General features: G+C 43.4%; 1 protein-coding gene across 1 annotated transcript; it reads right to left on the bottom strand.

Annotated features, from left to right (window-relative positions):
* Positions 1-312: 312 nt before the first annotated feature.
* On the bottom strand, positions 313-11,558 carry LOC125686594 (OX-2 membrane glycoprotein-like). Its single transcript, XM_048930744.1, has 5 exons — positions 11,267-11,558; positions 9,901-10,236; positions 4,604-4,915; positions 4,071-4,216; positions 313-3,497 (listed from the first exon to the last, which is right to left on the bottom strand). Exons 1-5 carry the CDS (start codon positions 11,313-11,315, stop codon positions 3,411-3,413), a joined length of 930 nt encoding a protein of 309 aa, XP_048786701.1. The 5' UTR covers positions 11,316-11,558; the 3' UTR covers positions 313-3,410.
* Between the last annotated feature and the right edge of the window lie 1,479 nt (positions 11,559-13,037).

Here is a 13,037-nt window from a genome sequence, read left to right as displayed (position 1 = left end):
ATGGTGCTTTCAGACTTCAGTCGCCAAAACAAAGTTCCCTTTCACTGCATGGATTTAGTTCCATGTCTCTGCCAGTAGTGGTTTTGATAGAAAAATATTCTTCCTGCTTCAGCCATGACTTGCCAAATGTGTGAGGGCAGCATTTCAGCTACGTTTCAAAGTCACATCCTCAGTTCTTATGTGTTACTGCTCTGGTGGAGTCAGGAACCAGCACCCAAAGAGAAAAAGCACCAGTGCAGGCAGATTCCTGCAGCAACCCACCATGCCAAAGCATAAACATGGGCAAGCTGCACAACCTTAGAATTCTTTTTTATACACAGATACAATAAGTTTGAAAAGCATAGCTTCATATCTTATTCAAGGACTGTATCTAGACATAAGTGTACATTATACTATGGTGATAGCGGAACACGTTGTGCTCATTCATCATGCTTTGCACTACATCACCAAACACTTGTCAGGGCTCTTGTAGTTTAAAAGTTGAACAATAACTGTTTTCCCTTTCTCCCCACCCCTGATATGGTGAGGTATTGGCATAGGCTGCCCAAGGAGGTAGGGAGTCCCTGGAGGTGTTCAAGAACCGTGTAGATGTGGCACTGAGGGACATGGGTAGTGGGCATACAGTGGTGATTGGTCAACAGTTGCACTAGATGATCTTAGTGGTCTTTTCCAACCTTAATGATACTATGATTTTTATATTCCAATGAACTAGCAGTACGCCAATATGCCATAGGATTTTCTCTAGTTTCACTTGACTATATTTTCCAGGTGAATAAAAAATCCTATTGCACCCTTCCCTAAAAATCAAAGTCCCAGAGAACAAGTCAACCCTATTCACATGGTCCAATTCACAAAAAGCAGAGGAAAACAAAACAAAATAGTAACACACACAAAAAAACCCCAAACCTCTGTGGGAAACATAATACAAGACAAAGTTCTACAGGGAGTATGTGCTTCAGGCTAAGTTACAGCCTATGCTGTCAGCAAAGCTATGTTAGAATTGTCCTTATCTTCATTTCCCCCAGTTCAGTCATCTCCTCTGTAACCAAATCCATCGTGAGGCCCAGCAGTAAGGGGGAATTTTGGTCAATGTATGGATGCAGGCTGTAACCATACTTTTACCTAGGCTTTGGGGAATTTTGGTAGTGGTAAAACTAACCTGGGACATTCCTGTACTCTATGTTTTCAGTTACTTTCAAAGCTAATATGCTCCACATTGCTTTCATGGAGCAGAAATATAGAGCAGTTATTCTGCTTGAAGTTCTGACGAGCTTTATTTTTGTTTCTCTAAACCAATGGAAATTTGCAGCATTTCATACTCTACATGCTGTTTATTAAAAGAAATACTAAAGATATGAATAAACCCGCCAGCAGTAATGAAATTTTACTGCCAAATTGTTCACAGAGATAACTTGACAAACGACATAAGCACAAGGTAATCATAAAGAAAGCTCAGAACAACAGTTAGGATATTATTCACCCACAGTAAAACCCTCATCCCCCCAGTCACATGCTTGTTTGTTCTCACAAAGGTGGTTTCTATCTATTTTATACTCCTTTCCACATCTGACATTGTACATAGCCCGGATGCCTGCATTTAGCTCTTTGCTACATGAAGCCAAACACAACAGCAGTAATATACAGTATTTTATGGTGCTGTGTTTCAGCTGATGGATTTGTATATTATGAAGGCAAATACGTGTACTGGTTTTAAATGTTCTACCTTTGGACATCATTTTGCTGTTCTCATCCCAATGCTGTAAAAAACAAATAGATGAACAACATGCTTTTTTTTGCACAGTATCATGCTTCCATGTCCTCCCTTTTCATTCAGCCTCTAGTTCTGTTGCACCAGTAAGCAGAAACATACAATTCATAAATACAAGCCCTACACAATTCAACATTCAGCTAAAGAGCAGAAAGTCAGAAACACACATAAGCAGGCCTTTTCTTTACTTCAAACTCTGTTTTTTCCCATTCTAGATCAACTTGTAAAATACAAAAACGTATTTCTACAATCTCCATAGGCTTAATAAGGGTTTCTTGTTAGCTTTGTGCCTTTTCGTCATCCTTCTGAAAATTTTTTTTTATTCCCATGTCCATTTCTGCAACAGACCTTTCCCTTTATTAAAAATAATAATTTTTTAAAAGCCCAGTAGTCCAAATATTTGTAGTATCCTCTCTTAAAAACAATCTTGACAATTCTTAGAAAAAAACACCTGAAGGCCAAGTGTGGACCCCACTGAGCAAAGAGATCTGACACGACACAGCTAAGAACCCTGGAGCAGTCCTCCTTTGCCTGCAACCCATTGGATTCAAAATACTCCTGGGGAAGGACTGCTTCACTCCCTTGCCCCTTCCCATGCAGGTGTGGAGGAAACTTAAATTGCAGCTGTGGGGAAATTTGAAAAAAATCAGGTTTCCTCCTTTGACAGTTACGGGGTTCAAGAGAAAAATTCCCAATTGCAAGAGCTGCTGGTCTGTAACTGGTTCCCCTTTCCTTGCAATCATCAGATCAGCTATTACTAAGCATTAGGGATTCTATAAAAGCTTTTTATGACAAGAAGTGGGTTTGTTCATTCTCAGCTCACCCACTCTTTTTCATTTCACTTGACTCAGCTTCTCGGCCTCCACACAACCTGCTTCATCCGGGAAGTACGCATGAAGTAGATGTGCAAGGGAAAACCAGATAGCATACACTTGCTGCATGGAGCCAAGAGGACAGGAGTAAAGGGAGGACTGCTCCGCCTAATACCTTCCGAACACTCCTTAAATTCCCCCACCTCTTCCCCCCAGGCAGGTGTGATTATGTGGAAACAGGAGGCAACTATGTAAGGCTAAGGAAATGGCCGTGGAAACCATTGAAGGAGAAGTAAACTTCTCTTTGCCTTTAAATAACTTTCTAGGAAAGGGTGGTAACTTCCTGGTATCTGATGGCTTGGAGCCTGCCGCCAGGGTTACAAGTCTGATCCAGCTGCAGACATGCTCCATCTCCCATGCCTGCTGGGGAGAAGGTTCCTGGCAGCTCTCAGTAATGTCAGCAGTTCCACACACTTGCTGCTTCCCTCTACCCAGAGCAGCACCTCCTAAATCACTGTTCCACAAAATACCACACTGCCTCAGAAAACCCTCACTCCGCTTGGACCTGGGATGTTGAAATATGGGAAAAGAATAAATACAGCATAGAAAATGCCAACCACAAGTTGCATTACAGACCCACGCAGCCAACAGTCTTAGAGTCTTAAATAAATAATTCACAGCTTTTCTTCTACAAAACGGAATGAAGTTGTTTAAGAAAATAAATATGTATTATGGAATGTTCTTTTTTTCCCCCTCTGTTTCCTTTGGTGTGATATCACAGCAGGTCTGCATGACAGTCCAAGATGTCCACATGTAGGGCATGCAGGAGCTCATGTGTTGGGCACTGCAGCGGTAGCCTGCTTGCCAGTAAGCATGTACTGTCCACAAGCTCTCTCCTTGGCACATACAGCAAGGACCTAGCAGAAGAGATGTTTTATTTCACTTTTTGAAAAATATATGTATGCTTTAAGTGCAGAGGTTCAGACTCAGGCTGCCTGCATTACCAAATGGGGCTTTGTGTCTGTCGGTGCTCAAGCACGGTAGACAGAGCCTTTCCCCTCGCAACCCCCTTAGTAGACCTCAGCTTGGATTTAGAAAAATAGCATCAGTGGAAGAAATGCATTGTAATTCCTGCCTGCCACTGCCTTATTTTTTCTCCTCAGCATTATCTAAAGGCAAAGGTGCATGCCTCAGGCATGTTCTGCAGAGAGGAGGAGGTGCCTTCAGAACAAAACAGGACTTAGTCATGTGGCAGCATCCAACTGGGTCTGCTCCAGTGTTAAATTTGCATCCTTCACAGAACCCAGTAGGCTCACATGTGGCTGCATTTCCCATCCTGAGCAAGGCACTGCAGCATGCTCCTCTTCAAGAGCCCCCCTCCTGTTCAAGACACATCCTTGAAAGCATGGCCTAGCCAAGCAGAAGAGTGGTATAAGGGTATGATTCCCTTCTGAATTTTGCTGTTCCTCGGTGAGGGAACACAGACCTACCCAGCAAGGCCAGGCTGTGTTTCTCTCTGGATCACGAAGGTGTCTCAGGCAGTAGCAAAGGAGCAACACGAAGAGGAGAAGGAACATCAGAGGGACCAGCACCCCCACAGCAACGGCCACGGTTGGTGCATTGATACTGTCCTGACCTGTGGGAAAAGTAGGAGGTGTTCAAGCAGGCTTGTGCATGAAGAAAGAACACCCAAACCCATTTTGGACATCCCTTGGCTGATCCCCCGGGTCAGAGGAGGAAAAGAGACACATGCAAGCATACAGACAAGCAGTACAACTAACAGACCTGTGTTTGGGGTCTGGTGACCCAGAGGCAAACCACAGTGTCCCAAATGGATGGCAAATGTCTGCATCATTGCCCAGGATGTCTGGCTGTTCCCTAGCACCTTCTCCTGTCCCTCCCCATCCCAGCTGCTCTTCACGGTGCCTTTCCCACCTGCCCTCCAGCCCTTAGAGGCTGATAATAGCCCAGGAGATGTTTCCATGTCTTCTTTTCCAGGGAAGGAGTCAGGTTGCATACTGACCTTGTGTCAGATTGTCCATGGGCAGGGACAGGGTCACATTTAGAGATGGGTGCTGGACCACACAGGCAATGGGATACTCCTTGAGGATTTTGGAGTGGGCATGGGTGAAGTTGCTGATGACAGTGATGGTCTGGTTGCTGAGCTTGATGTGGTACTCCTTTGGTTTCTGCAGCAGAGTGCTGGGAAGTTGCCAGGTGATTTTCGGAGCTGGCTTCCCTGTTGCTGAGCAGCTCATCCCCACCACTACCTCAGAGACTTCATCTTTGTCAGGACTGGGTATAAGTTTGGCTTCCACTTTAGGGTCTGAGATGGCTGTAAAACACAAAGTAGAAAAATCTGTTACTTTCTGCTTACATTTGAGCTAAGAACACTTGTATTTACTATTATCTTAGAATCACAGAATACCCCAAGCTGGAAGGGACTTACAGCTCCATGCCGTTCCCTCAAGCCCTGTCGCTATCACGCAGGGCAGAGCTCAGCGCTGCCCCTCCGCTCCCTGCGAGGAGCTGCAGCAGCCATCAGGACTCCCTTCAGCTCCTCTGCTCTGTGCCGAACAAACCCAGGGACCTCAGCCAGTCCTCACATACAGTGCCCTCCCTTCACCATCTTTACAGCTCTCCTGACGATCCTCTCTAATAGTTTTATGTTATTTTTTATATCGTGGTGCCTGAAACTGCACACAGTTCTTTACAAAAATAGAGAGCATGGCAAAATCAGAGGACAAGAGGGTAGAAATGCACAACTTTCAAATTCGCTACTAAAAGCAGTCCTACAGCATCTCAGCTGATTAATGGTAATGAGGGACAAGTGAAAACAACAGATAGTGAAACTGTGAAACCATGTCCTCCCCTCTTCAAAAGACTTGAACTGCTTCAGTGACTCAAAGCACTTGCTCTTATCCCTTAAGCTCATCTGCAAGATTTGTTTTATTGCTTTTTAAGACATGCAAACTTGAGCACTTAGGGACTAAATGCATCTATTTATGCAAGGCAGTAACTGGTGTATAAAGTGACGCCACAGGATTTCAGCTGTGAAGGCTTTGTGTTTATACATTCTTTCTTTCCCCTAATGTCAAATTTTGGGGTGTCATGGTAACCTCCAAAAGTTTTGTTAAAGATCAGTTTTCCAAATTCCTCCACACGCTACAAGATTTGTAGCTGCAGCCTTATTTAGTCTTAGCAGATGCAGTGAACCTCTCACCACTCACACATAGTCACGTGAAACCTGCTTGATAATTCCTATTTATATTTGCAGTATTTTCAGGAAATAAAGAAATGGGAGAAGTGCAAGAAGCTTTCTTCAACCTGGATAGAACTCCAGGGAAGATCTGAACACCTGAGGACACACGTCCCTGGACAAGATGATCTGTTTTCAAGAAAGCAGGAGAAAACACAGAGATGATGAGCTCTTCTCCATTGTACGAGGTTGGAAAACCAAGGTGTTTGGTCCTGGAGGGAAATCTGGAGTTTAACACTGCAAACTCATTAGCAGGAAACAGGATGATTGTCAGAGTACCCAAACCTTGCATTGTTTCCAGAACGGCCAAACTGAAATTTTTGTGTTAAAAATTAAACCAGTGGCTGGATTTTCATGAAAACTCAATATCTGCTATTCACTGCTACCACAAGTGGATGCACTCTGTACCTGTGAAAATCAATCAAATCATAAAATCATAGAATAATCTGGGTTGCATAGGACCTCTGGAAGTCCCCTAGTCCAAGCTCCTCCTCAAACCAATCAATTTAACTCAGACTGTCATGCCAAGACTTATAAAGGCATATAACTCAATTTGGGAGTGAGATCTCCCAGTACACAAGTTTCCAGATAACAGTTCGTCAGCCTGACCTCTACATCAGTACTGGTAGTACCAGGGTCCAAATCATATTCTTCTTCCAAGTGTCCGCTTCTGATAACGTTGCCCTTTAAAATAATCTAAGTGCAATGGCATTTCTGGTTTTGTTCAAGTTTGAGTTAATATGAATGTCTTCTGATTTAAAAAGCGTCTATTAATAGATGAGGAATAGTATTATTTAATAGTGCTATATGCATATATTACTATTTTACATAGCAAAAAAAAACCAAACAATGAGTACAATACTTACGCTGAAATTGATTTTTGCCAAAACTTCAGCAAACAAATAACTATTTTTTAGTAGTGCTGGGCTTAAACTGAAAATGTTGTTTAATCTTCCTAAGAAAAATGTTTTATGTTTCATTTTGGGCTGTAGAAGAAGGTGTCTCTATGAATGATATATAAAGAACACAAAATGGTTCTGTTGAAGGGGGGAAACAGCACATGCCAACTGCATAGCAGCACCTATGCCCCAGGTAAAATCCTATATGCACCTCATGAAATTGGATCTTCCAAGCCATAACAGCCACTAAGTCATTTTACATCATCATTTTTGCTTTCCTATGGCTTTGCCTCACTGTTTACTATGGTTGTGCTGCTTAGAAGAATAAAGTAGATATTTCTCAATGTTTGCATCACCCACAGGTAGAAACTCAGACCCTAGAAACAGAGCTGGTGAAACCCGGTTTGTGTTGCTCTGAGCTAAAAAAATAAAATTAAAAAAAAAAAAAAAGGCTTAGGGGGATTTCAGTTGGAACTTCTCAAAATCTCCCATCTTTGAAACGACAAGTGTCGTAAACACTTTATGTTTTGATTAATAAATGGTTTCTGAACTTCTTCTTTCGCTCACGGGATGTATAAAAAAAATAGCACATCCACCCACAGTGCTAACTTCAAACATCAGGTTACAAACAACAGGTCTAAAAGCAGTAAAGGAAAACTGCCACAGACTTTTCCCTTGAGTTTTACCGGAGAGCCTGTTTTAAAAAGCACAGAAGGCAGATTGGTGCCGCTGCTCCAGCCTAGCAATCTCAAATCTTAACCAATTACAAAAGATTAAGGTGAATCTTGGCTTATAAAGGCACACAGGGGAGAAGAGAAATAATTCTCAGCATCACATCTTGGCAGACATACATATATATGCCAAATCCATTCTCCTCACTAGACAGTTCTCTGCCTTCCCACACTGGAATCCAGGGAATTATTTGTAGGCAAGAAAAACACTGGACAGTTGCTCTTTGCCTTACTATATGCCTGTAGTAAATATACAGTCAAAATATGTGAGCACTTTCTCTTGCACATGCTGTTTGTTAGCATGTGCACTGAGTTGGTGTTTGATGCACATGTTTAGAGTATCTGCTGGTTTTCTACTTCATCAAAATATTTATTTCATGTGAAAAACTACTTACAAGACATGTTAAACCTGACTTCATAGGTCCTTCAGAGCAGCAACGTAAACATTCTCAGGCTTGAGCTGTGAAGGTGCTCCTAACTATTGGAAAAGGTAGCTTTCTAGTGAATGTGTGCCAGCTTTGGCTGCAATTGGGCTTCTGTTATTTAAGGGCAACTGCTAGATCATGATGTGCTTTCAACATTTCAAGGCTGAACTTTGGTCTCAAATTAACGGCTGAACATTTTTAGGAATTAGTGTGTCTCATGTGCCTTTTCCAGCCATGTGGATGCTCGTCAGCAACACAGGCTTAGCTGCCTGATCTAAGTCAACACTGTCATGGCTTTCTCCGTGGTGCTGGAGACTTCCATGTGGATGGGGCTATCTACTTGCAGGCAGAAGGCGTCTGTAGGTCTCTGATCCAGCAAAACCTTGCCTAGACTCAAGTGACACATGCCCCTCTCTCCATACTTCAAACTCTACCCCTTTTTGGGTTTCATTTTCATCGTCTTTTGAAACAAAAGTCAGCAAAACATTTATAGTGGAAAATGGAGGTGAAAAAAGAACGGCACTAAAGAAACCTGCAAAGCAGGTTGAAAATACTCTGTGCCAAGACATCATTTGTTATGGGGTAGAAGACTACTGCTGCTACTTCACATTGTTGTTTTCAGCTAAATAGATCTGGGATTTCTGTCTCTCATACCTATTTCATTTTTCCCAGCATCATTTCTGGTCCTTACCAAGGTTTCACTTCTGCACACTATGCAGCACTGTGTCCATTCTGGAAGAGCCTCTTCTGACGGAGGTTGTTGCAACTGGGTAATAACCAGCCTGTAAACTCCCTGGCTGCCCCTGTCAGATGGCAGACACGTGAAAGTTGATCATTTGCTTGAGATGCTGCCATTAGTCAGCTTGCTTGCCTTGCCCAGAATCCCCTTACTTCCAGACATTTCTGCCATCTTCTCCCTCCCAGTCTGCAGAAGGGCTTGGCTGGGAAATCAAGGAAATTAAGAGCATCTCAAATGTGTTACTGCCGTTAGGCTACAATGAACATTTCCTGCAAGCACTTAGTTGGTTATGTGCTCATTCTAGCACTGGGGCAGCACGCTGCCAGCTGCCAGGGAAGTGAAACCCCCAACTGACGTGTCTTTGAGAGAAGCAGGTAGAGCAGTTGACAAGAGTACATCAGAAAACACACACACACACACACACACACACACACACAAAAAAAAAAAAAAAAAAAAAAAACCAATCACCAAAAAACCCCCCAGCTTTTGTTGCTTTTGTTTTCATGCCTTGAGCTCTGCTAAGAGGTGGATCATAGCCACAAAACTGGTAATTTTGGGAAACATTTCCCACACTTGGATAAAAAACAGGCAGAATAAATCAAAGCCAATTTATCTCCATGTTTAGATTCTCATAGTAAGCAAGAACGAAATCTCTCAGCTGGGCTCTTCCATATATTCCTGTAATGCATGATTCAGCATTTACCCCCTGCGTGACTGCACATCAAGTGATCTGCTCTAGGAGCTTTATCAGAAGAGAGGAAAAAAGGACTTCTGCTTCAGATCTGTTTTTCCCACATGTTTCCCCTTCTCTTTCCCCTGTTGCTTATGTCATCATTCCTCATAAGCCAAGGTTGTCTGTTCCTTCCCTCAGCACAGGGCTCCTTGCATGTGAGGATGCTTGTGGCTATGTGCTTTGACTCTCTCCTTGAAACAAACTGATGCTGACCTGTACAAAATACAGGTCAAAAAGTCAGAGGGACATGTGGGGACAGCTGCCAATGTAGTGTTGGGCCAGAGGAACTCTAGGGAAGCAGTAGGTCACCCGTCAGCTACTGTTGACTTAAAAGGGAAGAAAATTGGAGAAGTGTTCAACAGTGCCTTCTCATCAGAAGTAAAAATGACAAGGAAGGCAGAGCCAGGGAAACAGAGCCACCTTTCCCACAGAGATTTAGCAATGAGCACTGACCAGGGAAGATTTTTCCCCAGAGGGAATGGCTTGATCCTCAGAAAGATGTCATACCCTTTCTGCAATTAGAGAGTGTCTTACCGTAAACTTTGAGGCACATCCTGCCAGTGACAGCTCCCGAGGGAAAGGTGTTGAAGATGCACTTGTAGCATCCTTCATCTTGCAGGGTGACTCGGTGAAGGGAGATGGCCGAGGCTTGCAGGCTGCTGTGGGCAAAGCTCACATGGCCTTCGTAGTCCTTTGCTATCTTTTGGCCATTCATTGTACTGTAAGTTGCTATGTTGTCTTCAGCCCCATCCATCTCCTTCTGCCAGGTCACTTGTATTACGTCTTCGTCCATGACTGACTGGCATGAGAAAGTAATATTTCCGCCTGCCTGGACCGACTGCACCTTTTTGTGCATCACCTGCACAGAGCCTGGTGAAGAAGCAGGGTCCACATTTAGCATCTTTCACTGTCCCACTGCAACCCATCCCACCACATGTTTTGCACCCGCAGCTGTCACACTTGGAGGGCTTCCCAGACCCTGCTGCCAGAGGAAAACCAAAAACACAACCTAAAGGAGTTTGTTTTCAGCCAACCATGGGAGTTTGGCTGAAGGTGGCACCTCTCACACCACTTCCTTTGAAACACTTCAGCAGCTCTGTACCTGTGCTGTGATTTGGGATCTCCATGGGGAAGGGAAAAATAATCACTCCTTTTCCAATTCACTGCCACATAGGGAAAAAAATACAAAGAGACAGCCAAGTGCCTGAACGCTCCCAGGTTTAACAGCCCAGACCCAAAGCTCTTTGGTTCATAGCTCTTAAATTTTATCTGCACACATCTCTCTGTGGTGTGTGGGAAGGGAGATAGCATCAGAAATGGTTACAGCACTGAAAATGTATTCATTTTGCAGGAACCTGAAGTACTGTTTTTAAAGAGGAGTGAGGCTGTCTGCAGTGCCTTGAGTCCACTTTGATCATATCTAAACCTCCTGGCATGGCTTATCCAGGCAGAGATTTGCAGAACAGCCAGTAGCCAGCCATGAAGCCAGCAGGTATTTTGCAGTTCAGCCCTCAGCAGAGCAGAATAGGGCAGAATACAAGCCATGGCCATGGAAAGCTGTTTGGGGACAAATTCAGGCTTTGTTAACTATGAAAACAAATGTAACATGCCCACAGTTCTAATGGTCTGTCTAAAAGTATCATGTCCATCCTTACAGATAATTCTGTCCTGGCTAAAGAAAATCAGTGCCATACCCTGGCTCAAGTCTCATCTAAATCAGGAGTCGAAATCCAGTTTTAGTCCTGTGGGTCACTGGTTTATGATGCAGAATTTGTAAATAAAGCCAATCATTTGCCTTCAGCTTCCAAACACACTGACAACAAATCAATGAACAGATGCTGCCTTTGTCCCCTGAAGCCTTCTGCACCATCATAGTGATTAAGAGAGAGCAGGAGATTACCTGAGGCGAGGGCCCAAAGGCTGGACAGGAGCAGGTAAGTGGCCATCATCCCAGCTGCGTCCCCAGTACCAACGAGCGACTGACTGATCCATTGCACCACGGCTTCCCCTTTTTTATATGCCTCGCTCTCTCTGGGGACATTCCCGTCTTCAAATACGGTAACAAGTGCCTCATAAACTCTTCCTGGTCCACGTGCACTCAGCTGAATAACAAAAATTCTGACAAGTGTCAGAGCTGGAAACCTAGGTTTCCCAGTCCGACCACCAGAGAGACAGGGTTTACAAGGCTGGGTTTTTCAGAAGCACCTTTCTTATGAGGTTTTGTCAAGGGCTTAAACTAAAGCCCAGATCTCTACCCTGGCTATGTGTCTGGGTGACAGCTGGGTGGTCCTGGAGGCAGCACCAAGTGCAGAGTAGGAGGAATGGCCACTCCAGGAGGAATAGCAGCCTGGGGTCTGCATGCACACTGGAGCACCAGGAGCTGCTGGTGCCTCAAGGCCCCTGGGCACAGGTTGAGGTGGCTCACCAGGCTGCTCTGAGTCACTGTTTTTGTGCCATTTTTGCTTTGTCATGTCTACCTCTATGCTTCTCTTTTTCTGACAGCAGGGATCACGTTGCCAAAACCAATACAAATCTTGTCCCATGGGTCACTTCTGCACCCTTCATCAACTCAGTCAGCAAGACCTCATTTGCTAATCAAACTGTTACTGGCATGCTCAGTCTCATGTTTCTGTTCTCTGATTAGGTGGCTTATGTTTTTGCAAATGATGATGACACTGACAATTCTGACAACTGTGACTGCATTAGAAATGTTTTTGTTTATCATTTATCTGAATTGCCGCACAGGCTAACCTTCAATCATGTGAGTGGCTTGGGAAAAACCAACAGACCCAAGCCACAACACAACAAAAACTTCTTAAGCATGTTCACACACACAGTTCCTCCTTTCAAGTGGTAATTAATTACCTTAAAAAAAAACAAAACAAAACAAAAAAAAAAAAACACAAAAAAACCAATAGCTGGAGTTTTGGTATTCCTATTATGCTTAAGAAACATTTTGGACACACTTTTGAGTAGGCACAGTGATCCACTCATCTCATTCGGCAAACTGGGACTACCTCACACCACAGTATTCCCCTTTTGAGGTATATCACTGTGTTTTCCTTTCCTAGAGTTATTTCCATTGTCTTCTTCTACCTTGGTATTTCTGGAAGAGCATTTTGACCTAATCAAATGAAGCAAGAACATGAAATCTGTGAAATATGTTTCCTGTGAGATTTTCCAGACCATTCTACAGCTATTGTACAGGAGATAGCTCCAATAAGATATGAAGCAAGACCCTGGACCATGTCAGAGGGGTAAACTGACAGCTTTGAAATAGACACTTCCGATTTACAAGCAAATACCTAATCTCTAATCTTCACCCTCAGAACCTTCAAAACTGAAAAACACTGAAGATTTACTGGAACTATATCTTTTTGCATCAAAGTCTCCTGGCAGGATGACAGTGATTTCTACAGGGATGTGGAGATGCTCTCCAGGCTTTGCTGGCGTACTTATGTTAGCTCTATTATGATTTTGAAACAAAACATTGACAGAAGAACTTCAAGAAACTTGAAGATCCTTATGATGAAATCTTCACGGCTGAACCTCACCACTTAGTGATCGCAAAAGGAACTGCACTTTGCAGGAAGGAACAGTGTGCCTAGTTTACATAACTTTCTATTCACAGGAATAGAATCACACTCCATTTTATTTTTTGACAAAAACAT

This window comes from Lagopus muta, chromosome 1, assembly GCF_023343835.1.
Source record: "Lagopus muta isolate bLagMut1 chromosome 1, bLagMut1 primary, whole genome shotgun sequence".
Classification (NCBI taxonomy): domain Eukaryota; kingdom Metazoa; phylum Chordata; class Aves; order Galliformes; family Phasianidae; genus Lagopus; species Lagopus muta.
This window is presented reverse-complemented; position numbering and strand designations above follow the sequence as displayed.

What these genes read in the sequence shown, in the direction of transcription:
- LOC125686594 (XM_048930744.1), bottom strand. Translation starts at nt 11,315, where the DNA reads ATGATGGCCACTTACCTGCTCCTGTCCAGCCTTTGGGCCCTCGCCTCA. An exon ending in CATGGACAATCTGACACAAG is followed by an intron (nt 4,217 to 4,603) that starts GTCAGTATGCAA and finishes CTTTTCCCACAG; the next exon opens with GTCAGGACAGTATCAATGCA. An exon ending in ACACAGCCTGGCCTTGCTGG is followed by an intron (nt 3,498 to 4,070) that starts GTAGGTCTGTGT and finishes CTCTTCTGCTAG; the next exon opens with GTCCTTGCTGTATGTGCCAA.